The 23,725-nt window shown below is 40.9% G+C and overlaps 1 protein-coding gene across 1 annotated transcript in view; it reads left to right on the top strand.

The window, feature by feature from the left end:
- The window catches only part of LOC308080135 (plexin-B2-like), a 63,054-nt gene extending 40,499 nt beyond the window's left edge, over positions 1–22,555 (top strand). Inside the window, exons 18-22 of the mRNA XM_080421895.1 lie at positions 7,972–8,086; positions 11,785–11,994; positions 16,968–17,123; positions 19,281–19,417; positions 20,694–22,555. Of these exons, the coding sequence (XP_080278021.1) occupies positions 7,972–8,086; positions 11,785–11,994; positions 16,968–17,123; positions 19,281–19,417; positions 20,694–20,934 (859 nt within the window). The 3' untranslated portion in view covers positions 20,935–22,555. The remainder of the gene's footprint in view (positions 1–7,971; positions 8,087–11,784; positions 11,995–16,967; positions 17,124–19,280; positions 19,418–20,693) is intronic.
- The last annotated feature ends 1,170 nt before the right edge of the window (positions 22,556–23,725 follow it).

Below are 23,725 nucleotides of genomic sequence, written 5' to 3'. Positions count from 1 at the left end.
TAGGACACAACAATGGACATATTATGTCCATTATGGTAACTTATTAGGGCCTGCTTCATACTGGATATTGTCTGTGCCAGTCCTTTATAGTGCACAGGCTTGATGTTGATGTCAAGAAAATCTTAAAAAATAAAGCTCCCCAGGGGACAGATTTGACCCGCGGGCCGCCTGTTGAATATCACTGCCCTACTTGGTTGTACCACAGCATCACACAATCCAAAATAGCAGATCTGCAAGCTTGAAATGTGGCGTGAAGCGATGCGTTTTGAGCTCATCGATCTGCTATTTTTGCTATTTTTGAATTTGAATCCTGAAAAGTAACATTTTCCACCCGACAGAGACGATAAAGTCAAATAAAGCCTGGAGTTAAAGGGATTCTTGGCAACATTAAGCCTATTTTTTTATATATACATTTTGCATTTTTTCCCCTCTATCAGCCACTATATAATGATGCTGTGGTGTTTTCCTGCATTGAAACACAGTCCTCTTTCTGAAATCCGTATTTTCCCTACTATTTATTATATTATAATAAATAGTAGGGATAGTAGGGAATAGTAGAGAAATAAATATATATTATTTATTTATTATTTAGATAGATTTTAACTATTGCAGTTTTATGAAAATGATTCATCTGCCCCTAACACATACATGCAGACTCACATTTCTTTGAAACTTTGCAGAAATGTAGAGGGTCATTTCAAATCTTACTCCAATTGGCCAAAGGGGGGCGCTATAGCAATGTTTTGAAAATGCAAACTTTAAACAGGCATAAGTCATGCCTCATTTGGCCGAATGTCGTGAAACTTGCTTACACTTGGGCCTTGACTCATGAGGAACACATCACTATCACTTTGACCAGTAAGCTCCGCCCTTAGATTTTCCGCAATTTTGAGCAGTTTGAAAAACACTGAAACCCAGGATTTTTCAGCTATTTGCGTTTGAGCTCCTTTTTCACTACATCAGGTCTGTCGGTCCAATGGCTTCTCTCTAGAGCATCTGCCTGACAACCGCAAGGTCGCCAGTTCAAGGCTCACTTCATGCAGACTTCATTTAAAGTGCATTGCAAACAACATGACTGTATCAATGAAAACATGTGCAAAGGTATAAATGATAACATGAAATGCTTATTTGAGAGTATGTTTTTTCAATGTATGACATACTTCATTGTGAAAATAGCCGATCTACAATCTCACTACTTTTCAGATAGCAACGTTCTGTGAGCTTGTAGATCGGCTACTTTCACCAGTTTCTGTTCCGAGGAGACGTACAATTTCTCTATCGGTAGATGGTTAGGGAACCAGTGATCTAGAGTAGTTAGCAAAACAGAGGCTTGGTCCATCAGGGACGGAAAGACTTATATATATCAACAGACACTACCAGGGCTATCATATCTCTAGCAGGCACGTGCAGAGGGGGGCTTTTGGTGCTTGAGCACCTGCCCTTTTGCCTCAAATTGCCCTTTTCCCAAAAGACCCATTTAAAAAAAATATATATATTTTTTTTTATGGCCTGCCAAACATCTGTGGCCCTTTAGTAGGGTCATTTTTGTCACTTCCATGACCGTGGAGGGCAAAGGTCTGTTTCTCAATGGATTTGTCATCTAGGAGGGTTATTAAACACATTTAGCCGGGGTGTATTTTTAAAAGGGGCGGGGAAACTTTGTGAGAGACTAAAATCCAAAATGGCTGCCGTGGAAATTAACTTTTGAATGGTTTGACCTACAATGATGCTCAATACATGTTTTCAGAGCTTATGAAAATGTGATGGGATGAACTGGTCACCATATTCTCAATAGCCTACCCTGTTTAATGGGAAACCGCAAATCAGCAACTATTGTTTACACACAAACATTGACTTTATTGACCTCAGAGATTACTTCTTTGTACTTATACTGTATATTATTCAACTCATCATGAGCAGAGCTTTCATTAGAGCCTAATATGAAGGCTCTATGACGATTTTGAAAAATAAAACCTGTTGGAGCTCATAATTGGCAGCCATCTTGCATTTGAAGGTCAACAATAGGTCAAATCATTATATAAACAACAAATATGTATTCCTTGACCAAAATAAGCTCTGAAACCATGTATTGAGCATCATTGTAGATCAAACCATTAAAAAGTTAATTTCCACGGCAGCCATTTTGGATTTTGGTCTCTCACAAAGTTTCCCCGCCCCTTTTAAAAATACACCCCGGCTAAATGTGTTTAATAACCCTCCTAGATGACAAATCCATTGAGAAACGGACCTTTGCTCTCCACGGTCACGGAAGTGCCAAAAATGACCCTACTACTTAACAAAACAAACATTTGACAAATAATTATAATTTCACAATCATAATTATTATTCATAATTAAATTTTAAATGAGCTGGCTGCCATCAGTCAGTTTTAGTCTCACTTTTCACCTGATGCAGTGATGTCAAGTGCCCTCCCAGGGGTCATCAACATGTCCGTACACGGACAAACATGTCCGTGGCAAGACATGTCTATGTCCGAGGCAATTCTAGATATATTCTATATTTTTTCTTCATTATAAATAATGTAGAACCATATAAAAATGCGTTTTAATAACTTAACCAGAATCACATAGTCCTATCCCTAAATATATAATAATGGACTCCTGATGTGCCATATTGTCTACTCTATTCCAGGGCGCTAAAAATGTTTAAACAAGCCACTTATCAAATAAATAAATCAAATATTATTTGGGGGGGAAAGCCGATCTACAAGCTCAAAACACATCACAGCACGTTGTTTCTTATCTTTTTAGCCTAAAATGACATGCCCAAAATTGGGATGTCAGAGTTAAAGTGGTAGCTATACTTTCGAAAACCTGTATACTGGCAGGTGGCATTCCTGAGACAGGTATTAAATGTGGCATGGTCCAAGTATATTCCATGTTTGGGATTTCAATAATTGGGTCTTATCAGTACAGACAGTGCTTTCATCTTACATCGCAGGAGCAAAAGGGACATACTTCAAATCTCTTCCTGTCCTCAAACAGGAAGATATTTTTGATTGATTGATTGAAATTTAAGCAAAATAATGTAAAACAACACAGTTACATTTATAATACTTTTGACTAAAAGGTCCGACCAAAAAAGTCCTTGCGGACTTGTTTCCGTTGGGGTCCTTGAATTAATTTCATAGACATATAGTAGCAACCAAACAGTTCAAAAATCAACATAAAAATACAGAGAAAAAATACCACTATGTACCAAAAAAAAGCATGAAAAAAATAAATATATATATATATATATACAAAATAAAGGGGGTAATTAAGTTCTCAACTTTAAGAGTTGTGGTTTCCATTAAGGTGAACAGGTACTACTAGGTATATTGATGAGAAAGTCTAAGGTATGCCGAATCGAACTATGGAAAATGACTTGAGAGTCAAAACAGATAATTATGTACAGTACACGATCAGTGATTCATGAAGGGCATGGCAGGATTGAAAGGAATGCAGTGTCACAATAGTTTGATTTAAAGGTGCCTAACTTTGATCAGAGGTGAGGGGGATGGTGAGGCTGTGGTTCAAGGGTTTCCATGGATTATGATTCAGTGTTACTATGGTTATTATTAGCATTATTGGACACTTGTAAACGCTTTTTCTCAACTGACATAAATCAACTTTACTTTACTCCAGTTCTGCCGTCCTTTGCCTCGGTGATCCTTCTCAACAGATGACATGCCTTCTGTTTTTGCTCTTTTCCCACACCATTTTCACTGTGGTCACTCACATTACCGTTGACTTTAATTGTTTCATTGTCTGTCACACCTCATACACTCCATTAATCCATTGTCTTAAAAAATAAACATACTAGTATCCCACAAAGGATTGAACGGATGTTTTGACTTTTTCAGGGAATCTTGTTGTCTTGTTGTCCTCGTATATATCAATCATGTACAGGTAAAGCATACAAAACCACAAATCTCCTGCATCATATTAATGAGAATGTCATCCTGACACTTTGAGTCACATGTTTTTTTAAGATTCAATTGTGTATTTTAGAATATGTTTTTACATTATAATGAAAAATATGTAGTAGGCTAAATATATTTTTCTTTAAAAACAAAAAGGAAAAAAAGAGTGCCACGGACATAGACAAGTCTTGCCACGGACATGTTTGTCCATGTACGGATATGTTGATGACCCCTGAAGGAGCTATTTGCTACCAAGGCAAAGGAGGGCAGAACTGGACAAGAAAGCTGGTTGTCGTTAGTTGAGAGACGATGGCCCTCATTTATCAACAGAGCGTAAAAAACGGCTTATATTTTTCCATATATTCGGCCGTACACCAACGTCGAAGTCACATTTATCAAAGGATCCTATACAGCCAGTCCTAGCGTACATCAGGTCGGAGCTTTGATAAATCTCACGTCTGAAAACGAGCGTCATTTAAATAACACACCCTTAAATATTCACAAAACTCCCCGACTTCACGACATGAAGAACCAGAATACGACCCAAAAAAAGTATGAAAAGCCAATAAGAAAGAGTTTCCCCCGCTCGCCTCACCACACACGCACACGCCTCTCTCTCTCTCTCTCTCTCTCTCTCGCACACACGCACGCGCACGCCCGCCCGCCCGCCCGCCCGCCCAACTTTGTCTTTCATGTAATCCGTAGCGTAGCGGTACAATCTTTGTTGTCACATAGGTAGGCTTGTAGCCTACATGAATGACATATTATGATACCAATCACATCGCCATGAATGGAATACGTTTGTAGCCTATACCCATTTATTTAACCCATACCGAGCAGTGCGTGTTCGAGTTACACTAAATAAAGCAGTCATGAGACTCGGGCGGAATGCAGTGATCCAGTGCCGCCACGTTAATATTGGAGCGTCGGGTTTATATCCTTAACCCAGCCAGGTTGTGTAGCCTACTACATAACTCTCTATGACATAACTCCATAACATAGGTCAGGACAAGCTACTGTAAGTTTGTAGACCTCACTGCCCATGAAAAGATGGTCGGGACTCCCGAAAATCCTCTCACAGAAGCGCTTGTATATTTGGAAAATAGCAGATCTACAAGCTCACACATCTGCTATTTTCAAATAGCCAATGCAGCCAGATCTGCAAGCTTAACCGAATAACTGTTAAAGCAGTTTTTTTTTATTAGTTTATAAAATTATATATTTTCACAGCGATTATTTATTAGTGTAGATATACACATTTTGGAGTGGATTATGTGTCCAGATGCCTGTCAGACAGTCAGACAATGCTGCTCCGCAGGTCTACAATGGAATAAACGGGCGCAGCCAAAGTCAACAACTGGTCTCGACCAGACGTGAGATCTCAGCGCACAGTAGGATGAATCCAACGTCAGGATATATTGATACATGCCGAAAGTTGCGGTGATCTCGCCGTACACCCATTATTTGGTCTGCACCACGTTGATAAATGAGGGCCAGTGTTTCAAAGTGTCCAATAATAACAATTATAACAACTATAATCACTATAATAACACTCCATAATCATAATCCATGGTAACCCTCCATCCGCAGCCTAGGACCTCCTCCAACCTAAAAGTTAGCTCACCTCTGATCAAAGTTAGGTGCCTTCACATTAAACTATTGTGACACTGCATTCAATTAGAATCCTGGCATGCCCTTCATTAATCACTCACCATGTGCATATTTTTTTGTCTCTAAAGTGTCCTTGTTCCAGTGTTCCATTGGCATTTTATCCTTGATGTTTCCGTGAGAAGCATTTAACATGTAATTATTATGTCTAATAAATCAAAACAAATCAAGTGTAGCTTGTAGGGTGTCTTACATTTGCATGCCTTGGACTTTCTCATCAACAGAGAATACCTGATCACCTTAATGGAATGCACTAGCTACCGTACCTTGCCAAACCAACTGGTTTAGCTGGTAGAACTTGATCTCTTTCTGTCCTCAAGTAACACTGTCTTTTGAAAAGCCAGCAATCTCTATATTAGCCATATGATGCATAATACACACCCACTCACCTTTGCAGCTAAGTGGCCCTTTTGAGGTTGAAGCACTGTCTGCACTGATGAGACTCAACTATTATTATCAAAAATAATTAGGATTTAATTTGTTGGTCGCTCAGTAGTTAATGCAGACATACTATTGTTTTAAAATGTGCAGCACATTGGAATAGACCCTATGACACATTAGGAGTCCATTAGTATACATTTAGGGCTAGGCCACTGTGTTTTTGGTACAATGATTATTTTGCATGTCCGTGGCAAAAATGAAATATTAATGAAAATGTCCATCACAAGCTGCCGTGGTGATGACCCCTGCTCCCACCTCATTATCCTTGCAGCAATTGATTTGAGACAGGCAAGCATGTTAAGTTCAGTCCCCCATCAATAAATTGTTGCTTTAAGTTTTACATTTCACGTTGTGTGCAGATTAGCTACAAAACTTATCTGAGATGTGTTCATTTCATGAGCTTTTGTTAGCTTAGTTGTACAGAGTCAGGTTTATTGTTTCCCCCTATTTCCAATCTATGTGATAATTAAGTAAACTGGCTCCTGGCTGTAGCTAGAGAATTATTTCTCCCTGGTCTGCTACTGCTGAAGCATGCATGTTACTGCATGCTGCATTAGTTTCTCACCTCAAATGTTTTGCAGGTTGATATTTTAGTACATTTTGATCTTCCCCTGCCTTATGTTTTATTTGATCGTTAGTATTGTAGAATGAAAATGGGAATGATGGCCAATAGGCTACATAGAGAAATGGTAATTATTTAAATTTGTACATGGTAATGAGAATGTATTGCTTATTTTACTGCAATTTGCACTGATGAAAGTCCCACATGGACTGAAGCTGTGAAATTAAATGAGTTACTTTGCCCTCATCTTAAAGTTAACGTGTTAGGCTGTTTGTGGTATGATGCAGGGATAACGGGATAGCTGGGCACTAGGGACATCTGGGCACCTCGATGTAAAATTGGCTATTTTGTCCAACATGTTAAAAAATATATATATTTGGATTTTTTTTTTAAAGTAAAGTGTACATGACTAGAATATGCTTAAACATTCGGCAATTAATGTCTAATATTTCTACAATTGTTACAAATTGCTACAAAACAGATTTTGTCAGTCATTTTGGGGCATAAACAAGAAGTTGATCGATACTCTGATAATGATGTACCATGCATGTTCACATCATGTATACTTTACATTACTTTCAAATATATATACTATAAATTCTGGTCAAAATAACATGGCCCATGTCATTACTGCCATTACCCTCAATGAGGCAGAGGAGAGGGTACTGGCAGTAATGACATGGGCCATGTTATTGTGGAACATATTGCTCCATTAGCATAAGACATCCAATATACTACATTTCTGGTGTGAATTGGCACGAGGGAAACCCACAAAAACACCACCCCAAAAATCGGTGTACGCATATGTGCTTATGCTAATCACCCTTGAGACTGTGACGAAAGGCCATGGGGTCACCAACATCAGTAGGGTTCATCCTCTGAAGCATGAAGGTGTATTGCAAAGTCCATGTCATTTCAGCCGGTAGTTCTCAAGATATCTTGTTTGTGATCAATTTGACAAACAAACCAACCAATCAACCCACATTGCCATCCTTAGAGCCCCGCCACTAGCTGAGCTAAAAAGGCATCAAGGTTGGTCAGTATTTGGCTTCAGCCATTATGCTTTAACAACACAAAACATAGCTGCATGAAAGCTACCTGCTACCCTTAACCATTTGAGCCCCAACCATTTGAAACCAACAAGAGCTTCTGAATAACTTATATTGGATCCATCGCAGAAAACTGGGTCCGCAGATTACCGCACCCATAATAGCAAAAGTGTGTGTGTGTGTGTGTGTGTGTGTGTGTGTGTGTGTGTGTGTGTGTGTGTGTGTGTGTGTGTGTGTGTGTGTGTGTGTGTGTGTGTGTGTGTGTGTGTGTGTGTGTGTGTGTGTGTGTGTGTGTGTGTGTGTGTGTGTGTGTGTGTGTGTTACAGTGGCGGCAGGACCATTGTGGTGACGGGCTCTGGTTTCGACATCATCCAAAGTGCATTCCTGACGGTCAAGGACCTTGGAGACAACTGCACCTCCAGCAAACAAGCTTCTGTCGAGGTGCTCTTCCTTTCTTTTCAACCCCCCCCCCCCTCCTCTTATGCATTCATCATCATCCGTGGTTGTTGTCAATAGATTCTTCTCCCTTCGCCACGGATGTTACAATTATGTATGGGCCGTCAGAAGTACCCGTATCTTCCGTATTGTTCAATAAAAAGCATTTTAATCCGATCAGTGGCCATTTTCTCCGAATTGTCTCCATGCTTTCAACTACGCGACGCTATCGGTTGGGAGGTGTATTGCACTCTGATACATTATAACGCTATGAGAAAATGGCCGCCGACCGGATTAAAATGCTTTTTATTGAACAACGCAGAATAAACTGGTATTTTTGAGGAGCCGTACATAATCATAACGTCTGTGGCCATGAGGTAAGCACTTTATATTTGAAATCTGAACGTTCATGTAGTTGTACGGGCCGTAAATGGAGAAAGTGCAAAAACCAGGTTGAAGTTTTGTCATGACTGTCATGATATGATGTTTCAGGGCTACTATGAAACCATGAAATCTCAAACGAGCGTTTCTTGCCACTATAAATGCTGCTCGGTTATTTATCCCATTTCACCTGATTTGCTGTCTCAGAAACGATATCCTCTGGTGGAGAAGTGTCTGACAACAATAGCTGCCCTGCAGAAAATGTGCAAATCTGAGAGGGGCGGTCTGGCTCCCTGAGCATAGATATAGAAACCTAGATACCTCATTGGCCTCTGCAGTTCATTGGAGCGACCTGTATCGCAATACCTTCTTGCTTCAGCCCTCCCTCGGGAGGTTTCCACGTGTGTCACAGAAGGGGACATTCGGTAGGCCTCTGATTGGCCGTCTACCGAACGTCCCCTTCTGTGACGCACGTGGAAACTTCCCGAGGGAGGGAGGAAGCTGGTGCGTGCCCGAGATACAGACGCCTCAGAGCCGGAGGAGGCGTCTACCTTTATATGTCTATGTCCCTGAGTGCCTTTCCACAAACAGAGTCAGTAGGGATCCATCTCCAGGAGGATAGATTCTATAGCCCGAAGGGACAGTCTTGGTTTATTGGTTGTTGTTGGTTGTCAGGGCAATATCACAACCAATTGGTGGACGGGCTCTGCCTGGGGCGGTTCTTTTTTTAAAGGCATGCCCCCTTTCCAAGGGGTATAAATATGAACGTGAGTGCACGCCCCTTACTCCTCCCCTATAATGCCTTGCCCTATAAGGCTCGAACTCCTCCCTTTTTTGCAGAGTGTTTATAGGAGTGTGTTACACACACTCAAAAAGACTCAAGCACGGTAAAAGAAAGGGCACAAATCAATATCAATAAGTTCTCAAAGTGGGGTCCGGGGACTCCAGTGGTCCTCGGGTGGGTTCCAGGGGGTCCCCAGCAAAATGTGTTAATATAGCATCATATCATTTTAACCACTTGATCAATTTTTTTTTTATACATTGGCTATTAAAAAATAGCAGATGCACAAGCTCACAGCGCGTCACTTTGTGCCGCGCTGCAAGCTTGTACATCTGCTATTTTTGAACTTGTTTTTTCAAATCGTGAAAGTATTGAAATGTTTTAAATACTTTTGACATTCATTTTGTTTACACAAATCTTCTTTTCCGGGGGTCCCTGGCGCAAAACATTTTCAGATGGGGATCCGCGGCCAAATGCTCATCAATTTGGGGGTCCTAGACGTGCAAATGTTTGAGAACCACTGAAATAAAAACACAAAGTAACCGCACATTACTGCAGAGACCAGATAAGACAAGTACATTGACTAACAGTATACAGGACAGCAGCAATTGTCTTTAAAGAATGTCCATAACAGAATGTTCTAGTCATGCTCCTCCCTAGTTAACTTTTGGTCCTACTTTTGTATCCTATTAGTCCTTCGTAATGCACCTCTTGAACCCAATCCACTCACTTCTGTTTTTGGATATGTGCATACTGTACAAACATATGGTATATGACATTCAGTAGAGTCATTGCTCGCAGACCGATTTATACTTTGTCGTTCCAGTAGTCTCCCAGTAGGCTAAAGAAGAACCTCCACCCCAAATTATTTCAAATTGGCTTTAACTCACACAAATCATTACACATTATATTTGGAGTCATGTGATCAGGATGTGCAGGATCAGTCAATGTTTCAAATTCAATTCCAATTGGCCAAGTTTGATAAACATAAAATCAAGAGTGCAGCTGCAGGACCACATTGGAAACAAGTGTGTCCTTATGCTTTAAAGTGTTATCCTGGGTTTATAGTGTGAATTATTTTACTTGTATATCTTTTACCCAAATCAACTCAAAAGCATGCCTACCGGAGTGACCACCAGTGTTGTGGAGGTGGAGCTGTGCTGGGCTTCACCAAGGCTATTTGCATTGACTTCTCCTCCTTTAACCAATAAATCCAAAAATAGTGTGAATACTTCCTGTAACTAAAGGAGAACCTCTCTGTCTTCTCTCAATATCTGCCATGTCGCACAGGTGCGGTAAATTAATGTAATAAAAACATGACCAGCCAGCCGGCCCGTGTGTGTTACACCATAAGTGGTGACCCGTTGAATACAGAGCCGCAATCACCACAGCCTGCTGGCCCGGTCACCAATTTCTGTGTAACATCCGTGCAAGTCTCCGTGGCGTTGACAGAGAGGAGCTAGTTCATTGTTCAGGAAACCTCGCAAATGTGTTGGATGGATTTTTATTTGTGGCAACAAATTAGGTCTTAAATGTAACTAAGTAACGCCCTTATTTTGGAAAACGTAACTATTAACCAATTACTAGTAACGCTGTTACCCAAAAAAGTATTCCGTAACAGTAACATTGTTAATTTTAACGCTGTTACCCCCAACACTGGTTGTATATAGCTAATGCCCCTTCTGTTATGCAATACCTGTTGTATCCATTGTCACAGTACTTACTGCAGTAGTACCCAACTTGGAGGCCAGTGTATGACGTCAGTGCTATGATGTCATATTTATGACATCAGGGATCTCCATGTGGGCCTATCTTGGCCATATCTTAGCCCTTATATGCCTACATTTTTAGGCATGTTTTACTATTTTGAAAAACATTTGAAATATCCGATATACAAGCTCACAACGTGTTGATGTTTAAGGGATAAGGTGTTTCTACAATATTCCTCATCATTTCAAAGTGTAGGGGTGTGTGTGTGTGTGTGTGTGTGTGTGTGTGTGTGTGTGTGTGTGTGTGTGTGTGTGTGTGTGTGTGTGTGTGTGTGTGTGTGTGTGTGTGTGTGTGTGTGTGTGTGTGTGTGTGTGTGTGTGTGTGTGTGTGTGTGTGTGTGTGTGTGTGTGTGTGTGTGTGTGTGGCTAATCTCGCAATCCGCTTTTTCCCCACATAGCCTACTGTGAATGTGTGTTGAAATATTTTACTCTAATTTTAATAATGCAAGTCAATGGTGGTGTGCCCCTAGAATCCCCTTTTGACTGGGGTAACCAGTCCTACATATAACCGGCAAAAAATTGCCGTTTCTTAGCGGAAAAAAAGGGCGTTTCTTCAAAATGTGGGTGTTCCACCTTTTATTTAGCCGGGAAAAAAGGGATGTTTCTTCGCGAAAAAATGAGTTTCTTCAAAATGTCGCGTTTCACCTTTTTGATTATTGGTTCATTATCGCCTCCCAAGTTCCCATGCTCTGGAGGTCCGGTCAGAGAGCATGTTACCACAGTCATAATTTACATTTTATGACATTTGTTCTTGTTGTTTCTCCTCCGTCCAGTACCGTCAGGAAGCGCACAGCAAGAACGACACAGTGATCCAGTTCCTGTCACCCACAGTGAACCGGTCCTACGACAGCCAGCTGTTCAGGTCTTGCATCCACCTGGACAACTGGGTGAGGGAGCTGAGACCCTTCCACTACCACCCAGACCCCGTCTTCCACGATCTGCCCAAGAAGGTCATCACCGAGACCAGCATCATCATCGTGACGGTGAGATGTCCTTATTTAGAGCTCAGAGAAATATCAACTGCCATGTTATGTTGTGTGAAAATGGAAGCACCTGAAAAAAAATTAACCATTTAAAGCTAGGCTATGTAACTTTTTTATAAATTGTTGCAATATATATGGTAGAGTAGGCTACTGTATAAGGTAGGAAGTGATATTTTTTGGTTAAATCAAAATGTGTTCTTGTTAAAACACTATATTCTCAGGAGAGAGTACCCATTTTGGAACTGTTCCAGTTCCAGTTGTGGCTGTCCCCCCCTCTGATTGGATAAATTTGATATCCTGACCTGAAAATGCTATTTATGTTTACTAAAGAGCAGGAGAGACATGGAGACTACCGTTACTGAACAAAATACTCTATATCAATGAGGACTATCAGAATATAGAGCTATGTAATACTTATTTTAACAAAACAATATCACTTACCCCACCTTTAACACAATATAACTTATACAATTGTGTGTGTTCTATTTGGTCTCTCTGCTCTTCTGTTGAGAAATGGATATCCTGTGGTCTGGTTTGACAGGTGATATTGCCTGAATTGAGGTTCAAATTCTGTTTGAATTTGGAGCAAGTAGGCAGACTCTGTTCGCTCAGTGATAAAACATTTCAGCACTTGTGCAGGGGTTCAAATCTGTGGTAAGACATGAAAGTGTAGCTATAAGCCCCTATATATTTAGTCAAATGGCAAAAATATCCGATCTATTAACTCACAATGCGATGAGCTTGTAGATCAGCAATTTTTTATAATTTCTGAAGATTTGTTTAAAAATGTGCCCTAAATAGGGATGCCAGTTAATAGGCTGACAGCACACTGCTTTTAATAGTTTTTAGTGCTGAACCTTTAGATTCTAGACCAGTGGTTCTCAACCTGTGGGTTGGGGCCTGATTTTGGGAGGGGGGGTCCCCAGATGACAGTAAAGTGTCAATTTAAGGACTTTTAAGACCTTTTTAATACCTGTAATCAACAAACTATAATATACAAACTGGTCAAACATTGGCCAAATTGTCAAATAACATAAGAAAGAGCCACACAAAAAAGCTTGTGAGCTTGTAGATCAACTATTTTCACAATATTTATCTGTGTAACTGAGTCAAACTAAATGTAACGCCTCCCCAGATCTCCCCAATTGTCACACAGTTGACTTAATTAATTGATGAATTCTTGGAGAGATAACACACACACACACACACACACACACACACACACACACACACACACACACACACACACACACACACACACGTGTGTTATCTCTCCAATAATTAGTTGTCAACTGGATGTTTGTATAGTGTTTCACAGAGTGAGAGGGATCATAGAGGTTTATACACAATCTCCTCCTCAGACAGCCTTCAACACTTCTAAACTGTCCATGGTACAGTATGTTGTTGGCAGATTGTAGAAATAAAACTACATAAAAGCAAGAGTGTCTGACCAGTCACACACCAGTGGTGGAAAAAGTACTCGCAATTTTTACTTAAAGGAGTAGTTCAAAACATTACTTATTTTCTATCAATTACACACCTCATGAAGATTTTAAGATCCTTTTACTGTTTTTTAAGTAATTTAATGGGAAAGCACCTGCCTACTTGTCAGCAATGCTTCCTAAGTACGTGCCTGGCAGGGCCCTTAGATCCTCTAGCGCTGGTCTCCTACAGATCCCAGAGGCTAATACAAAAAAACATGGAGAAGCAGCTTTTAGTTATTATGGTCCCACTTTGGAACAGTCTGCAGGTCCCTGAATCAGCAATCTGGGAATCCATAGTCAAAATAAAGTAAAAAAAACAGCGCCCTCTGCTGTTTTTTTCTTTTCTGAATCTGTCTTGAGAGATTACTGAATCTGTGGACATTTTTAAAAATAAATCTTAAAATGCATTTCTATTTATTTAAATGCAACTCTGCTTTTTGCCTTTTGGGGGTTTCTCTTTTTTTTAAGTCTTGAACTTTTTTTCCTGAATTTTTTTCCTGAAAAATAAAAAATAAATTCAGAATATGGATATAAGAGGTTTCTGCCCGACAGCAACGATATGGTAAAAAAATAAGAAGTTAACTCCTCGATTGTTTGCTTACTTGAAAATGCAATCGATAGAATAATCTCTAATAAAAGAATAATCAACAGTTTCAAAGAAACCTCACTGGTGGTGTTGTTGTTATGTTTCCATCAGATAATGCATGAGGCCTAAGATTCTGGAAAACAACAGCTTCTTTCCTAGAACTGTGACAGCATTGATGGACTCATAACTTCATTCTCCCCCAAATACTCACACACACCAGCCTGATCTCACACAACTTAGTATACATTGCACGGACCCAGTGCACGTCATTCCGTGCATAGCCGCCTAGAAAGCCCGAAAGCAACCCGGAAGCAGAGCAGTCCCCACGATATGATTTACGATTCTGTGCCTATCGGTATATAACTCAAACGCCGCTGAGTAGACTCAAGCGAACTTCACAACGTTCAGGACGGCAACTCGTTCGCTTTAGCTCTCTCGATGGTCCCTCACGTGGCTCCAGTTCGCTTGAGACTGCGTGCCTCCGAAATGGTTTAGTCAATGGAGGAGATGCGAGGCGGCTATGCACAGATTTTCGGGTTGTCTAGGTCAGTGTTTATCAACCCTGGCAAACGGCCCATTTTAGTGCCGGGAGTACTGCTACGGTGTTCCGCGCCGTTTGAAGTTTCTTTTCATTTTTTTCGCTCCCGTTTTAGGATTATTACGGTCAGATTCAGGATCAGGATCAGATTATTAGATATTATTATCAGATATTAGAAGTATATTGGGTACCAAATATACTTACCAAAGAAGTTTTACTCTGGGAAGGTTTTCAGACTCCTCCATTCATTGCACTGACCCAAGTTTATATATTTGTAGGCCAAAGATTTATATATTTGTAATGGCCAAGGTTTCTTTATACCTGCCCAATAATCTCTCTCTCTCTCTGTGTGTGTGTGTATATGTCACAGGGTGAATGGAGAACCAGGTAGATTGAAGACAGAGCGCTCGTTTTTAGGCACGGGGCTTCGGGGCGAGGCGGGGCTTTTCGAGATAGGGTTTATTAGCGAGGCTCGCGAGGAGGAGGAGGAGAAGGAGGACGCGGCACTGCGAGGCGGGGGTTTATTACGTGAGGCGAGGAGGAGCTCCTCCTCGCGAAATAAACCGTCCTCCTTCTGAGAAGGAGGACGGTTTATTTCGCGAGGAGGAGCTCCTCCTCGCGAAATAAACCGTCCTCCTCCTCCGAGGAGGAGAAGGAGAACGCGGAGAGGCGGGGCTTTGATGTGCCGACGCGGACCTGTCTTGTTGTTCCCCCCCACATAGCAACCAGGAAGCTACGCTAGGGGAACGCTGAACACGCGTGCACACGCACACGCTTGTCCACGACGGAGGCGCGCCGACAAGTGGAGCTTGAGGCCGAGGAAGCGCGCCCTCGCGCCTCCAGGCGCGAGTGCCCGCGCTGACCGGCCGATGCTCCACTTGTCGACTCAGCGCCGTTTGAGTTGTAAACCGATAGGGACAGAATAGTTCTTTTCATGGATCACTGTGTGTGTGTGTGTGTGTGTGTGTGTGTGTGTGTGTGTGTGTGTGTGTGTGTGTGTGTGTGTGTGTGTGTGTGTGTGTGTGTGTGTGTGTGTGTGTGTGTGTGTGTGTGTGTGTGTGTGTGTGTGTGTGTGTGTGTGTGTGTGTGTGTGTGTGCGTGCGTGCGTGCGTGCGTGCGTGCGTGCGTGCGTGCGTGCGTCAGGGAGAAAGTAAAACAAAAGCCAGAACACAATAAAAGTATCTTAACAGTCCTGCTTTCAATAAACCAAAAAAAGCATGAGCGCGTGTGTGTGCGCTTGTGTGTGTGTGTGTGTGTGTGTGTGTGTGTGTGTGTGTGTGTGTGTGTGACTGTGTGTGTGTGTGTGACTGTGTGACTGTGTGTGTGTGGTCGCAGCCATATGTTTGTGCACAAGCCTGGCTTGTGGCTCCCTCTAGTGTTGCTTCTACAGAATTGCTGGGTGGGTGGTAAAAACGAACGCGCCTTCTTCAATCTACCTGGTTCTCCATTCACCCTGTAACATATATATGTGTATGTATATATATATATATATATATATATATATATATATATATATATACCGTATATATATATATATATATATATATATATATATATATATATATATATATATATATATATATATATATATATATATATATATATATATATATATATATATATATATATACCGTATAGGTGTGCCCTGGGATCTTTTGGCTATGCCAGGTGTGCCTTGGCACAAAAAAGGTTGATAAACCCTGGTCTAGGTGTCTATGCACGGAATGACATCCGTGCAATGTATACTAAGTTGTGTGAGATCGGGATACACACACACACACACACACACACACACACACACACACACACACACACACACACACACACACACACACACGCACACATAAACTCTGTTCTCTTTGTTTATAACGCCAAGTGCAATATGGGCAATTGGGCGAAGCGCAATATCTTATCTAGTGGATGGTTTCTCGTGCTCTAACTGCTTTTTAAGATTTAGTCTGTTGTCAAATAAAAACATGCTTAATACAATATATGATGACTTGACTAGGACGAACTAACAGTTTATGGCATAACAATATTGCATCTGTATTTCTTTGTTGACGCTGCTATTTGATTTCAAAACACATTAAAACCGGGAAAGCATCCATGTTATTTTAGATTTTTAGCGTTGCGGCTATACAAAAATAGCAGATACAAGCTGCGAGCAGATAAAAGCTGCGAGCTTGTACATCTGCTATTTTTTTTACATTTAAAAAAAATCTTGAAAGTGTGAGAACTACTGATTTAGAAGGCATTTGCCATGAATCTGTCTCAGGTCTTAACGGGTTAAGTGGATGCACTAAACTAAATTTTGTTTAGTACGTGTTACGTACGGTGACAATAAACATCTTGTCTTATCGTGCAGGGTCGAGGTTTCTCCAACGCCATGACTGCCAAGGAGGCTCAGGCGTACGTGGGCGACGTCCGCTGCGTGGTCAACACCCTGCAGGACGAGAAGCTGTTCCTGGAGCCGCCCCCCACCCAGCCCAACTGGGTGGGGGGCGCCCAACTGGACCTGCTGGTAATGATGATGACACAAAACAATGACATACTGGACTGACAGATGGACACACACACACACACACACACACACACACACACACACACACACACACACACACACACACACACACACACGCACACACACCCCTAGGGTTGGTTAGCCAACCGTCGCCCCCTTGAAATACAGAATCGTCCCTTATTTGGAAACTTTAAGACGTGTGTCACTTATTGAATTGATAAGGGACACACTTTGATCCTTATTTCTTAGAATCAATCAATGAAATTACAGACTTTACTTTGACTTAATTTGTTTATTTAATGTAGTGTAATGTATTTAGATGTATTTAGATTTAAAATACACCGGTAAATACACCGGATTAAGCAAAGAGGCTAATTTACGTCCGCAGCCCCCACAAAAAAACACATAACAAAAACATGCAGACAGTGGAGTACACGACACACATCTAACAAGTTCAAACAGCTCATACTGTATACAAGTAGTTGTTGTCGGGCAGAAACCTCTTATCTCCATATTCTATTCTATTTTGTGTTCTTTTTTTCTTTTTTTAATGCCTCGAAGCAAAGAGTTTTGAGCTTGTTGATCTACTACTTTTGCTATTTCTTTATTTGAATCCTGAAAAGTAACAGTTTTGAACAGTGAGGTTTCCAACCGACAGAGACAATATACTATAATACAGGTCGTTAACCACTTAAACTATCAAGGCTTAGTAAACTGGACCTGAGTTGTCTCCATACTTGGACCACTTTTTTCTGGCTACACCAAACCTCTTTGCCAAAAATAGCTCACAACGCTCACAACGCTCACAATGTGACGTGTTGTGAGCTTGCCGAACTTGTAGATCTACTAGACAAATACTCTCTTACAAGTAAAAGGCCTTTATTCAAAATGTAAGATGAGTAAAAGTACATAAGTATTGGCATGGAAATGTACTTACAGTACAAAGGTAAGATGACAAAACAATTTCAAAATGTGTGATCTACAAGCTCACAACGCGCCTACAGTACTACTACAGTAGAGTAAGTGTACTTACAGTAATAACTTTCCACCACTGGTAGGAATGAAAGCCTTAGTAGGCAGAACACAAAGAGAGACTGACAGATGGACGGACACACACACACACACACACACACACACACACACACACACACACACACACACACACACACACACGGTCATAAGAACACATATTATTCATCTGCACCAGACATCTGTGGGCGTGCCGGCCGAACACCTTAGGACCCCTCTTTTCAACTATCTCTTAGCCACAGGCCGGCAATTACATTTAATTACAGGTCAGCAACCGTGTTTGCTGAATGCAGTATACCCTCTCCCACTGCTAATCCCTCTAAGTGAGCTATTGTTTCATTTATCTGGCTTGGAAATTACTGTGGGAACAAATTACACTCGCGTACTATTAGTCATGAATTCCTGTGTAAAAACAAAACAAAAAAAGAAGAACCACAAATACTGACTGAAAAACTCCAGTGTCAGTGAATTGCTCCAGTTATCTACCGAGGTTACACAAAATATTTCATTGTACGTTCTTTATTATCCTTTTATTCTTAAATAATTAAACAGTTTTTCCGAAAAATGAAGACATTTTGTTGAGACATTTGACAGTTACACATGTTGCTTTAAGAAATATATATTCAAAGATTTGCACAAATTGTCACGATTGTTCAAAAATAGCAGATCTACAAGCTTGTATGTATGCTACTTTTGAATAGCCCAAAGAAATCTAAAATGACACAGATGCGTTCCCGGATTGAATGGGTTAAGGGTTGCCTAATATATATATATATATATATATATTCAGGTAGCTCTCGTGCACATCCAGGGTAGAGGTGCTGGTTTGGCAAGATAATGCATATAAGAAAGAAAGGAACCTTCCCACTGCTTCTCTTTGGAAGGAACTGCACACTCCAAATGACGATGGACTCAGACTCAGCTAATGCTTCATTTTTTTAAGCTTTAATAAAGCTTAAAAAATGAAGCATTAACTGAGTATATATATATATATATATATATATATATATATATATATATATATATATATATATATATATATATATATTGCCAACATGTCGGGAACTCCTCTGAACTCCTCTGACTGGTTTGTGGTTTTTCTTCTTCTTCTCTGCATCTTCCACACAGATCAAGTTTGGCAAAGGGGAGTGGGTGGTGGGCTCGGTGCACTACGAGAGCAAGTACGAGTTCCCTCTCTACATCATCATCACTGCTGTCATCGTCCCCATGCTGCTCCTCATCGCTGTCTCCGTCTACTGCTACTGGTACAGTACACCCCCCACACCCTCCCACTCACACAGAGTCTACTGCTAGGGGTCTTCAACAGGGGGTCCGGGACCCCCGGGGGGTCCTCAGAGTTGCTACAGGGGGTCGCCAAATCTTTGTGTGATAGGATACATTTTTTCCTTTTTCACATTAACCACTTGAACCCTATAGCATCCCTATTCTGAGGAGAACTTTAGCCGAAAATAGCAGATCTAAAGCTCACAACACCTCACGTTGCAAGGCGTTGTGAGCTTGTAGATCTGCTATTTTTGGCAAAGAGGTTTGGTGTCGAGATAAAAAGGAGCAAAGCAAGTACAGAGTGAAAGGTCAAGTTTACTAGGTATTGAGGGTTTAGGTGGTTAAATGTCTGAAATGAAAAATCCCCCATCACACAATGTCTACTGCTACAGGTACGCCCCCCCTAAGAACTTATACTTAATTGTTTTTCTTCTAAAATAGCTCAAATAAATAGCTGAGCTTTTAGATCAGCTATTTCCGCTATTCTTGAAATGGGGCTTAACCCCTCAAGACCTGATTTTTCAATCACTTCGTGCCGCGCTGCGAGCTTGTATATCTTGATGTTTTTGAATAGCTAATACTAAGAACTAAAATAACACAGATGCTTTCCTGGTTTTAATGGGTTAACACATTGAATGCCAAAAACGGTCCGGACCGTTTTTGAGGGTCCAAACGAGAAGTGCCGAAAACGGTCCGGACCGTTTTTGACCCAATTCTATTTTTATACATGTGGGCCACGTGGGGCGCTAAAACGAAACTTAGACATCACCCAAGGAGTTTCTGAGAAGAAGAGGCTGGATCTGGCTCCATGTCAAAAATCCTTCCGGTCGGCGTTTTCAATGTTATCTCCTTGATTAAAAGCTTAATATCTCCATTTCTTTTTAATGTGGTGGAAACGAGCCGTTTTCGATCGGCGATCACGCTGCAATGGAGGATCGCGTTGGAAATATTATTGTTCCAGGCGTTAGTCGGGACCCTCCGCCGTCTCGCACGCACGCTTTGTTTACATGCACTTCCGTGTCTGGGCTTCTCACAGCACGAAATGTATAACGCAAGTGGATGGAAGAAATGCTGGCACTCAACGTATAATATTTTAATAAACCTCTGGCACCCAATGTGTTAAGTGAATTCATAATGGATTTTTTGTTGTGTGTGTGCGTGTGTGCGTGTGTGCGTGTGTGCGTGCGTGCGTGCGTGCGTGCGTGCGTGCGTGCGTGCGTGCGTGTGTGTGTGTGTGTGTGTGTGTCATCTGTGCAGGAGGAAGAGTCAGCAGGCGGAGAGAAAGTGCGAAAAGGTCAAACACCAGATGGAGAACCTGGAGGAGAGCGTACGAGACCGCTGCAAGAAGGAGTTCAGATATTCAGTAGTGTTCACCAGTGGCTCAGGGGTAGAGTTGCCGGTAGAGTGGCCGGATGAGAACTGTGAGGTTCCCAGTTCGATCCCGTGCTCCCCCAGAGCTAGTGTCGAAGTGTCCTTGAGCAAGACGCTGAACCCCTAATTGCTCCCGATGAGCAGGTTGGTGCCTTGCATGGTTTCCTCCTCCATCGGTGTATGAATGTGTGTGTGTGAATGGGTGAATGTATTGCACAATCTATGTAAAGCGCTTTGGATAAAAGCACCACAGCTACCGTATTGAATTAATATACTGTAGGACCACAATGGAAACAAGTTCCCGGGACTGTGTTATCCTTTTAGCCCTAATGTCTTACCGTACCTCCTGCTGTTTACATTTCTGACTAATAAAGTATTCAATCAATCAATCATTCAAAAAACGATATGGTACAGTACCATTCACAGGTATTGTATGGCACAGTACCATTCACATTTACATGGCACAGTAATATATTCAAAGCTACTGTATGGCACAGCACAGTAGGTGCACAGATAGGGGCTGGTGTAGATTTTTTTGTTTTGGGGGGGAAGGGTTCTGGTAAATAATATTATCAGAAAGCAGGGGTCACCAACATGTTCTCAAATGTTTGTGTAGGTCAAGGAAGGACCCTCAAATTGATATACTGTATATTTGGCCGCGGACCCCAATCTGAAAATGTTTCGTGCCAGGGACCCCCAGAAGAGAAGATGTATGCAAAAATAAAAGCACCCTAAATAATTGGCATACACTAATGTATGTTAATACAATATAACTCATACAATTGGGGTGGTTGTATTTAGTCTCCCTGCTCTTCTTTTGAGACATTTGGAACGTGTCAAAAGTCATGTCTCACCTAGACACAGGATCTGACACGAAATTTGACCTGATGGTCAAGATTCAATTTATCCCCTGATCAAGCAGGCAGGCTCTATTAGCTCTATGGTAAAAATGTGAGCACTTGTGCAGGAAACTCCACTGATCCATTGATCAGAACACAATCGATTGATTGATTATTAAAATAAACATGCTCTGAAACATGCATTATTATTATTATTATTATTATTATTATTATTATGCATTATCATTATTATTATGATGTCCTCACCTTTACTTTAACCAGACTTATGTGTTTTAATGGCCAGTCGGGCATTGCAGTGCATTCAGTGATCGTGTTATTGCGTTATGATACCACTAGGGGACAATATAACATTGCATACATAGTTATACTCGATCAAAGCACAACAGCACAGCACTATGCTATACATCTCAGAGGAAAATATTACACTTTTACTCCACTCCAATTATTTGACAACTTTAGCTACTAGTTACTTTGTAGATTTGGATTATTATTACAAAACATGCATTACCCACTTCAGACCTACATACATTTCGGCCTTTTGAAAATAGCCAATCTACAAGCTCTCGTAGATCTGCTATTTTCAAAAGACTTTTTATATATTTTTATACGTTTTATACATTTGAAAACTTGTGTTACGGGACATTCTGCACAGTGAGTACTTTTACTTTTGTTACTTTAAGTGCATTTTGATACCAATACTTTTGTTCAAGTAATTTTTTAATTCCGGACTTTTACTTGTAACAGAGTAGGCTTTTTCTACATTGCAGAATTGATCATTTTACTTAAAATGTGAGTACTTTTTCCACCTGATTCAGAATTGGGGCAATTTATGACAGTAGCCTAACATGCAGAATGTGGCTTTAGTCAATGAGTTATTTCTTGACTGAATTTAACAGAAAATAAATTCCCAATAAACAAAGTATCCTGAAACTTCATGTCTTTCCATTATTTTATTATTTGTATCTTTTTTTTATGTTCTCATGACTGCCCAACAATACCTGCTGCAGGCAGGTAGGCTACTGTTCTAATTATAGTGTCTGCCTGTGCAGGAATCCATCACCATCACAACAACAAGACAGCCAGGTATGTCACCCTCTCAGAACACCTAGAGACCTTAAGACTCGCAGCAGAATGGAACAGGAGGGGCTGTGCTGAGGAGGGGAGCTATGATGATGGTGATGATGATCAGTGGTGTAAAGTAACTAAGTACATTTACTCAAGTACTGTCGATCCTTTATTAACAATTTTGAGGTATTTTTACTTTCCTGGAGAATTTCCAATTTTCTGTACTTTTACTTCTACTCCACTACATCTCAGAGGAAAATATTGTACTTTTACTCCACTACAGTTATTTGAAAACTTTAGTTGGTTGCTTTGTAGATTTACTGTAGATTATTATGCTATTACAAAACATACAGTAACCACTTCAGTCCTATATACATTTCGCCCATTTGAAAATAGCTGATTATGCGATGCATTGTGAGCTTGAAGATCTGCTATTTTCAAAATATTTTCATACATATAAAAACTTGTGAAATGGGACATTCTGCATAATGAGTAGACCTACTTCCTACTTTTGGTACTTTAAGTGCATTTTTTAGTAATTTTTTAATTCCGGACTTTTACTTGTAAACAGAGTATTTCTACATTGCAGTATTGATACTTTTACTTAAGTAAGAAACGTGAGTACTTTTTCCACAACTGATTATGATGAAGCGTCGGTTTTCCACACCACACTGCCAGCCAGCCTCTCTAGTTGGGCCGTGGGCCACACGGCCCAACTACGAGACAAACTCCTTAAGCTCTGCTGCCCCGAGGGTCTGGAGTCCAATGAGGAGTTCTCGGATGTGAGCCGGTGCCAACCCAAGGTTTTGGTATTGTATTTGAAAAGGAAGGAAGCAAGCACTCATGAGACGAGTTTTCGAAGTACCAATGTACAGGGTGCACGGTTCAGGCAGATAAAGTTCACAGAAAGGAATACCAGCACTCACTTAAGTCCTTTTAGGCTCTTATTTATTTAGGTCATAGCTCCCCAGCAACAGTGTCAAACCGGACGTT

This window comes from Gymnoscopelus braueri, assembly GCF_963280865.1.
Source record: "Gymnoscopelus braueri genome assembly, chromosome: 24".
NCBI classification, from domain to species: domain Eukaryota; kingdom Metazoa; phylum Chordata; class Actinopteri; order Myctophiformes; family Myctophidae; genus Gymnoscopelus; species Gymnoscopelus braueri.
The sequence above is the reverse complement of the archived record's forward strand: the minus strand, read 5'-3'. Positions and strand labels throughout refer to the sequence as shown.